At 39.0% G+C, this 9,181-nt stretch overlaps 1 protein-coding gene across 10 annotated transcripts in view; it reads right to left on the reverse strand.

Annotated features, from left to right (window-relative positions):
• The window catches only part of GRIN1 (glutamate ionotropic receptor NMDA type subunit 1), a 69,934-nt gene that overhangs the window by 1,293 nt on the left and 59,460 nt on the right, over positions 1–9,181 (reverse strand). For 3 of the 10 annotated variants that reach the window (XM_018567270.1, XM_018567273.1, XM_018567271.1), the window contains one exon: positions 5,217–5,327. The exons of 5 other annotated variants lie outside the window; for them this stretch is intronic. In XM_018567270.1, the coding sequence (XP_018422772.1) occupies positions 5,217–5,327 (111 nt within the window). Of the gene's footprint in view, positions 1–5,216; positions 5,328–6,263; positions 6,419–8,197; positions 8,475–9,181 lie in introns of those variants that run through there. 2 more of the 10 variants (XM_018567275.1, XM_018567276.1) reach the window with 2 other exon arrangements.

Raw genomic sequence — 9,181 nt, forward strand, 5'->3', positions numbered from 1 at the left:
GGAAGCTTTAGGCTTATTGTTTAGTGTCTGTACCTCTTCAGTTAAGTTACTAATACAGGGTCAGTCAGCCAACGTCAGCAAATTCAAGTCATGCTGTGCTTTCTTATATCTTTCAGTTATTCCTGCAGAGCACTGCAGCACTTCCCAGATATACCTACCTGCAGCAATTACAAGAAGGTCTCGCTTTCTCACTATTGGCCTTATTTATTTTGGACAACTCATTGCTAGATTCCCCAAGAGATTTAGACTGATTCAGCCAAACAGTAAGCATGCATCAATAAAAAATTATTTCTGGCCCAAATATATCCTATCTTTGATGCCAAATAGTATAGTCATAGTGAGGTGGGAGAAATGTGTTGGTAAACACATACTATATATACAAAAATGTTGTAAAGTCCTGATAAAGGCCTCTATTATTTCGGTTCAGCTGCCCATACCCACTTTCCCTTTGCTTTACCCTGCTGCTCCATTTGGCCACCAAAAGGGGAGAGAGGACTCTCTCCCACCCCCTTATGACAGTGTTGGTACTAGTCAGCCAATCACCAAGCATCAGTACTTTTACAAGGGAGAAAGGGAAATGAGTCACACTTTCTTCATACCTGGAAATAACAGGTATTTTTTTATTAGCGTCATATCGGTGAATGGAGCCTTGAGGCAAGAAGAGAAGGTAAATATGTGCTGCTGATGGGGCCACCATTAAAGGGAATCGGTTGCCCTACATGGGCAGGGTTGATGATGCATGCTCTGCAAAATGAGTAAGTCAGTAATGACTCCCTTTACTAGAACAGCACATCATTGCCCAATGAGCACAATCACAGCACTATTCTGAGATGCTGATTGACATCCCAGCCTGATCTGCTTGCTCCATTGCCAGCAAACCAGCATCAAGACTCAGGGAACTAGTGTAGTCTTTCAGATGACAGATCCAAAATACACTAAAATATTTAGCTTGGAGCAGGTGGAGGGACAAAATACTGCGGTGGAATCTCATTACAGGAGTCTCCAAAAGATAGAAGTTGGTCAGTGATTCACCCTCTGGGCATTAGTCCAATACCCAAAATTACATTTAGGAGAAGGAGACCTTCAATGAAACACAGCTTCTATGTTTGTCAACTGCTTTTGTCAGCTTTATCATGCAGCCGGTGTGCTCCTGTAGTGCCTACATGCTGGTATTTGGCACAGAGTTACAAGGCGGAGAGAAAAGCAACATCTGCGGCAGCTTTCTATTGTTAAGCAGTCACAGTGGGGAATTCTCTCCGGATAAAGGAATGAGAAATATCAGCGAGCTGAGAATAAAGGTTCACTGTCAGGGTCTCTGATCTCTGTGTACATTATGTTGTCTGCAGTGTGTGAAACGCAGCTCTGGTATATAGAAGATGCTTAAAAATGTATCTGCTGCTGTGTTAGCAAACTACCCCTCAGTTACATAAACTTTCAGAGTATTTATATAGGGAATCGGTCACTAGAACAAGACAGTCTTGTCTCATTCACGCTTAGGTGTTCCATCTCAGTCTGTTAATGCACACATGTTAATGCGTGTTATGGCAAGGGTTAATGTGGCTGCGTTATGGCAGCCCATTCAGTATAATAGGGGTGCCAAAGCATGACCCATTTATAGAACACAATGTACCACAAAGCACTTTGCATTGTGTTGGGCTCTACTGCCATTCATTCGCAATGAATGCCACCGCAACACACTACACACATGGTAGGTATATTGTGGCAATGCGTGTTTTAGCATGTGTTGCTGCAACACACAAGTGTGAATGGGCCTTTAAATAAATCTGACTGACCTTTAATCCCTGACGCTCAAGCTATGGTCTTGGCTCAGACAAATCAAAGCTAAATATAGGGGCAAATAATTGTAATTTATCTGTAGCTCTACACAGTTATAATTTTAAGCCCAATTGAGCCTTCAGTTTGAATCAGCTTAATACATTTCAGGTGCATCAAAACAAAAGTTGTGCAAAGTCTTACAGCTTGTTTTCTTTCTAAAGCTGCAGCATCCTGAGTAGTGAAGCCTCTGTCCAGCCAGCATGCTGCAGAGTGGGACCCTTGCTCTCTCTGTGGAGCCAGTGGTCTCTCTGCAGAGGTCTGACACCCCCCATACTGAAGGCAGACCTATAGTTCTGCAATGCTCATGTTTCCTACCGATTGGAGAGCTCTAGCTCTTACTCGTCAGCAGGTATGTTGGACCACTGCAGAGAGATTACTGCTTCCACACAGACAGCAGGGATGCCACTATGCAGCTGGCAGAACACTGTCTTTTTCTACTTAGGCTGTAGCACCTTTACTGTAACTGTAAAGGTGCCCATACACCTTACAATTATCTGCAGATTTTCTGTGGTCAGATGGAATAAGTGCAACAGATTGGCCCAGGTGGAGATTACTCCATCCACACAGTTAAGTGTAGATGGAGGAATCTGTTGCACCTTTTCCATCTGACCACAGAAAATCTGCAGATAATTGTAAGGTGTATGGCCAGCTTAAAGGTGCCCAAACACTGCACGATTCTCCTACGAGAATCGCGGGAAATCCCATGATCGTACGAGAATCGTGCAGTGTATGGAAGGCGTGCGACCGTTTCTAATATACGGTCGCACGTCGTTTGTATATCGAGCATGTTGGAAAACCAGCCGAGAATCGTACGATTTTCGGCTGGTTTTTAACATGATCGAGAGATCACTGCCAAACGGGCCGGTGTGCGCACGCGCACACTGCCCGTTCAGCATTGCAGTCATCGGAAGCCCGCTCCTCAGGGGGGCGGGCTTGCTATGATCGCAGGTACGATCTGCCTGTCCAAGATGGGCAGATCGTACGTTTTTTTAAGTACTTTACAAAGTGTATGGGCACCTTTAGACTGTGTGCAACTTATGTTCTGATACACCTGGAATGTATTTAGCTAATTGAAAGTGAGTATTCAATGGAGCTTTAAGACTGAATATCCCTATATTTGCATGAAGTCCAGCCATGGGTGGGTCTCTTTAAAAAAACACCATCATTTTTCCCTTTGTAACTTAATTTTTTATTTTTACATATAAAGAGAGAGATGGTGAAAACATACGGAAATATTTATTGTTTCCATTTGTACCAGAGCGTCAGGTTGCCCTTATTACTGTTTTACTGCAGCCCTGACATTGCCTTCCCGGGGAACAACATGGTGAAACTAAAGCAGGGAACCAAATGGGCATTGTTTGCTATTATATGTTTTTTAGATCAGCTTCACTTTTCAGATAAATTTGACAAGGCAGCGCAATTAAACAGTCAATGCTGCCCAATATTGCTTTCCCTATTATTAAAGACACATTAATTACTGTGCCTATATGTGCATGAGCAGTTTTAATACAGAATAATAGGTGCTTCCAGTGCCAATATTGTCCCTAGTTGTTAGAGTCAGATGGTACCTGAAAAATCAGTTTAGGTACCAATTAGCCTGGAGAACTACCATTATGATGAAGAGCTTTATATTGTGTTAGCTGGCAGGCACAATATTGATCTGTTCTATAATTTTGCCATCATACTATCTCTGATTAATTTATTTAGAATTTAATTCATTGTATGCTGCCCCTGGGCATGTAGTTTGCACCATACAAGCATTTGACCCCCAGATCTGAATTATATCATAGCCATTCCACCTAAAAATCCTGTTCTGTATCCTTCATATACTAGAATTTTTCCTTATATACTAGTCATGAAATTAGAAGCCTATTATATACAACTACCAGGCAGGAAACTGCTCTTATATCTTCTATCACGATAAAAGCTTTGTTTGTATATTAGGTATCAAAGTGAAAGCCTGCTTTGTATACTGTATACTAGTCATTGTACTGAAATCCTTATTTTTGTACTAGGCAATAGATTATAAGTATGCTTTGTATGATGGGTGCCCTAATTAGCTTACTCTCTTATGTATGAGAGAATTCATGTATCACAAAATGTTTAAATGTTTCCACCTCTTTAGCTCAAAACTGTTACACTAAAAGAGCTTTGGTAAATGGTATATTTTCTTACCTAACTATTTTAAATCGAAAGAACAGGAGCAGAGAACTAGCCAGTGCATATCAAAGTTTCACATATATAAATTAAGATTTAAGTGTCTATGCGGCCAAATTATAGCTGAAGTAACACATAAAACAAAGTATAAGAGCAGCAACTTTTGTACTCCTCTCACGTCTTGATGGATCAGGACCATTGCTCGTCATAGATTAAATAAACAAGGCCTACGTCTGTTACCCGTGTCAGCTGATGCTAGCTCTAGGAAATCTTAAGATGCTAATTATGTGTCTAGCTCTGCTCTCCGATCCTATAGATGTATGTATGTTTATACAAGGTGATTACATTGTGACAGTATACAAACCTAGAACATGGTACATCCACATATATTTTTTCCACAGTTGTTCTAGAAACAAATCTAACCTAAACAAACTCACACATTGAAAAACAACAGTGGGAGTCACTAACAAACAGTTTGACAGTCGATAATCATAGCTCTATATTGGTATTAGCATATTCAAAAAATATTTTTTTTTCCTTTTTTTTGTCAGGATATCAGTAAAGCAAATTGTTGCATTTGGAATTGATGGAACATATCTTGTAGGGGTTGAGAGTTACGGGAAATCGTGAGGGTGGAGAGTGGGGGTGGGGGTTCTCCTTAGCAAAATGCTGTCATCACAAACAAAAAAGTACACATACTTGTGACACAAACATGACTCTTAGTGATGTGAATCTTTGCCAAAATAAAATACAGTGTATCCAGAAGGCATACAACAACAAACAGGAAAAACACTCAAAAAAAACAACAAAAAAAGTCTTGTTGTTAAAGATTGGCACCAATAAACGGTATTGGAAAAAAAAAGAGGAAAAATGAATTTAGCGGCATCAGTGCTAACAAAAAATAATTTAGAGACTGGCTCCATGTTCAAAGTTTAGAAAGTTCAATTTGTTAACATTTGATGACTGACTGTTGACGAAACATGGGGCTGGGATGCACTGCATGTAAAATGTGCAGCTTCTGAATGGGCGTTTGGCAACCAATGGAATGGCAGAAGAAAGTAGAAGAAATAGAGGTAGAGAATGTAAGAAAAAGGGAAAGAAATAGCCAAGGGTGTAAAGAGGAGAAGAAAATGAGAGTAAGCAATAAAGAGAAAGAGCAAGCAAGAGAGAGAAAAAGGAGGGAGAGAAGGAGAGAGAGAGAAAGCTCAATTCTTCTTCCTTACCGTGTCTTTGGAGGACCTACGTCTCTTGAAGCTGGAGGCCAGGGTGGAGGTGATGGACCTAAAAGAGGCTTTCTTTTTAGGGTCAGGTTCTGCTCTACCACTTTTTCTATCCTAAAATGAATATGTATAAGCAATTAGATACCTAATGTGCCTCTCCTTCAACTACTTCTCAACTGAATAGAGTCCATAGGGACAAGTGGTTTTGGTGGCCATATCTAATGAGGCTTCTAAGTATGGGTTACTGAGTTAGCTACAGGACAAATGGTGGGCCATGCTAATGACTAAGGTCTAATTCATATGCTTCCATGTGTAGCCTCAGTTCTTAACATGTTGATAGGGCCAAGTAAAGAGTGGTCACCGCAAGTTCAAAAATAATTCCAAGTTTTTGCTAGTTTCCAAAAACTCTGTCGCTGTCACCAATAAACTGGTCCTTGGGCACCTACAAGTCTAACTACATATTTTCTAATTTAGGAAAACAACTATTACTTTGTCTTCCCATCCAAATTATATAACTTCACTCTGATCTTTAATGTCATTGTTTTCGACAGTCTTTAGAATGTGGTGACCGTCTAAGGCCAGGGTCGGCTCTGGCCATTGCAAAAGTGTGTATGTTTAGGCCTCTTCCTGGGGCTGAAAGGGCTAACTGGACAGCTAAGGTCTGTAAGCTGGAGTCTATGTCACAAGAAAGATAGAAGACTGCATTAGAAAGCGGCCATTGTATGAATTTTCTGTAAAAAATGTATTCAAAATTTTTAATGGTGCATTGGCGCAAAGCGTATATTTTTTTCAAAAGCAAAAAAAAACCAATATAAAATAAAAAATAATTTAAAAAATAAACAGCAAATAAAATAAGAGAAGCATCTGCGTTTCTTGACATTGCATAAGAAAATGTTGTGAACTCATAAAAGGTGGGAGAGAAAAGAAAAGATGAGGATCGCTCTGTTATACCCAGTAAAGGATATAACAAAAATGTATTCCACTGGTGATGGTGCACCATATATGGGATACATTTTGGGATCTGTCATTTTCCTTATAAGTAGGCATGCACAAATGAGGGAGAAAGCGGGATGGATCAGCGTGGAATGTCTAGATTTTTGCTCCATGTATTATCCCAAATCCAAATTTTTGCTTAAACAAATAGGTCTTTTCAACTTGCCTTCCTTCTAGTACCGAGACAGACTTTTGCCCTCTGTTGTTCCCACCTGTAGAGAGGTCTCAGATTGTAAGAGTGTTTTTCACAATAGAGTCGGCACATAGTGAAAGGCACACGTAACAAGTACGGAAAGGTCCCTCTACGTTAACAAAGGGAGCAGGGGCTTTCTAGAAGGTTGGCAAGTGAAAATTGTGGTGCTCCCGAAGGTCTAGTGCTACTTGCCAGCAGACTTCTGTCCTTACTGAAGGAGAGAATTTACGAGAGACCAGACACTAATAACTAATGTTTGGATTAATTCTGTTACTTGCAGCAAAAGCCAAAATCATTTTCCTGATCGATGCTCATATCTTGATCTATATTTTGATCATTTTTACTTTTTTTTCATCCAAAGTACTGTTGCCCCAAATATGTTTGAGGAGCTTGAAGCTCTTGAGAGATGCAAAGTTTGGTGTCTACTTATGCAGACAAGTGCAACACATGTATCTTTTTTTTTACATGGTATAAAAATTAAATGGAATCTAGGTCACCTATTATTATAAATGTCTCATTTAAAGATCTAGCCATTGTTCTGGCCAACAAAAATAAATCCTGGAATAGATATTATCTAGTTTTGTTTTGATAAAGAAAATGCTTTGCTATAGTCTTCATTGTGAAGTGTTTTTTTTTAACCAAATTAGACTACAAAAACACATGTAGACTTATTAAGCAATTAAGCAAGATTTAGATTTTATGTAAGGTTTCTGTAAATGTAAACATGTTCCTATGGTACTGCCTTTGTATGGAGCTGCTAAACCTAAAACATTTCTTGGCCTATGTAAAATAACAATAACATTTAAAGAATAACTAAAGGCAAAACTTTTTTTAAATGTAGATGGCGTTGTGAAAGGTTAGATCCTTTGTCAATTTTTGTTTTGCTGTCTGTATCCCCGTTAGCTCCCTCTAATTGTCCTGATCACCAGGAATGAACGTGAGGGTAGATACAAAATTTTGGGTTTCCACCAGAACAGGCAGAGAGGGGAAATCTTTTAGTGGAGACACTTGTTCCCAAGACAGCTGTCTAAGTAGGGATATTCCCTACAATGGATAGATATGTTTTCACTTCCTGTTGAGTCTAAACGACAGGAAGTGAAGGGAGATCTCCGTACAGAGACTTAGATGGAGAAAACATTTTTTTTTTCTTTAGGTATACTTTAAATATATTTAGGTAAATGATCGTTGATGACAAACTAGGAGCTGACAAAGCTTCAATTTGGTCACATAAGTCGGTGACCAAAAAGACATACCCAGAGTCAAAGGCCATTCCAATGGCTCTTACAAAATATTCTGACAAGAAAAATGGGTTGGGTTTCTACTTCCTGTTACTACTCCCTCTTTCAGCATTCTTTGTTAAAAACAGTAGTTTTTACCCAAATGAACACTGAGCAACATGTTGACTGTCTCAAGTTCACAATGTGAACGTATAAGCCCATGAATATTTAGAAAGAATGTTTTTTTTACAAGACAATTTGTACTTTTTAAATAAGACACCAATGATCCTTATTTTAAAGACCTAGATCCATCAATATGCAACTGTCTCGGTCTCCTAGGTCTGCGGGAACTCTTGAAGAGCACATGCACCACAATATTTGGGAATTAATCTTGATCATGTAGATTGTAACTGCACTTTTTTTTTTTTTTACAAACCTGAATTTTTATTTCAACGTTGCAACTGCTAGATAGCGAACATCTTTTTTTTTTTCTGGATTCAAACAATTAACTAATAGCAAAATGGCAACTAGTTACTGGAATTTTCCTCTACAGGAAAAACATGGGTTCGTTAGCCATTTGTCACCAAAATAACTGGAGCTACTCCGTTTATTTTGCCACGATGACCTGTCCAGTTGTACACAGAGCCCTTATATTTTGGTGACGTAGAGATACATGGGTGGAATGTCAGCCATGGTGAGGGGCTGTATTTCAGTGAGGTACATGGATGTTGTATGGACATATGAAGTTGTATGACACGGTAAGGAACCCATGTGGATGCTGTAGACCCTCTGGAAAGTGCAGTCCAATGTTACATCTATGAAATGGATTCACTTGGTCACGACTCTGTGCTGCCCCAGCTGTAAAGGAAGGGTTAGTTTCACCATCACATTCAACAGAATATGAACTGCTGTATAAACACATAGATAAATAAATATTATTACCTGAAAGTACAATTGAGTAAAACTGCAGCATTACCAGACATCATAAAAAGCTAAATGTTTTCATCTAGGACATCAGGTCAAACTCAGCAGTGTTACACACAATGAATGTTTGGAACTCAGGAACCACTGTGTTGTTTTATTTAACTTGAACTTGAAAAGCTGTGAACATTTTGAAAAAAGCCATTTTGAACCATAAACCAATTCTTTGCCTACTGGTTTGATTTGAACTAAGGACATCAGTGAAATTTGGTCCCTAGTTCACTGGCCCATTTCTGAATATCAGTAAGTAGAAGGTATCACCAGCTCCTATGAAAGTAATAGTCTAGATTAAATTGTTATCCAGGTCTCTAAATTGCAGCTAGCTTTGCCTCCAAGGAAACTGACAGGCTGCTTTCTTCATAATGCCATGCCTCTAAGTCATTCTCTTGGCTCTGTAGCCAACGACATAGGCCCAGCCTACAAAACATATACAAAAACATGTTTTGTAGACTAGGAGACCTAGTGGGTCCATTTAGTATGATTATGTGTGTGTATATATAAATACACACGTATGAGTATGTGTATATATACACACATATATAAATATATATATATATATATATATATATATATATATATTCTGT

This window comes from Nanorana parkeri, unplaced genomic scaffold (genome assembly GCF_000935625.1).
Source record: "Nanorana parkeri isolate BGI_ZX_2015 unplaced genomic scaffold, ASM93562v1 scaffold1026, whole genome shotgun sequence".
NCBI lineage: Eukaryota > Metazoa > Chordata > Amphibia > Anura > Dicroglossidae > Nanorana > Nanorana parkeri.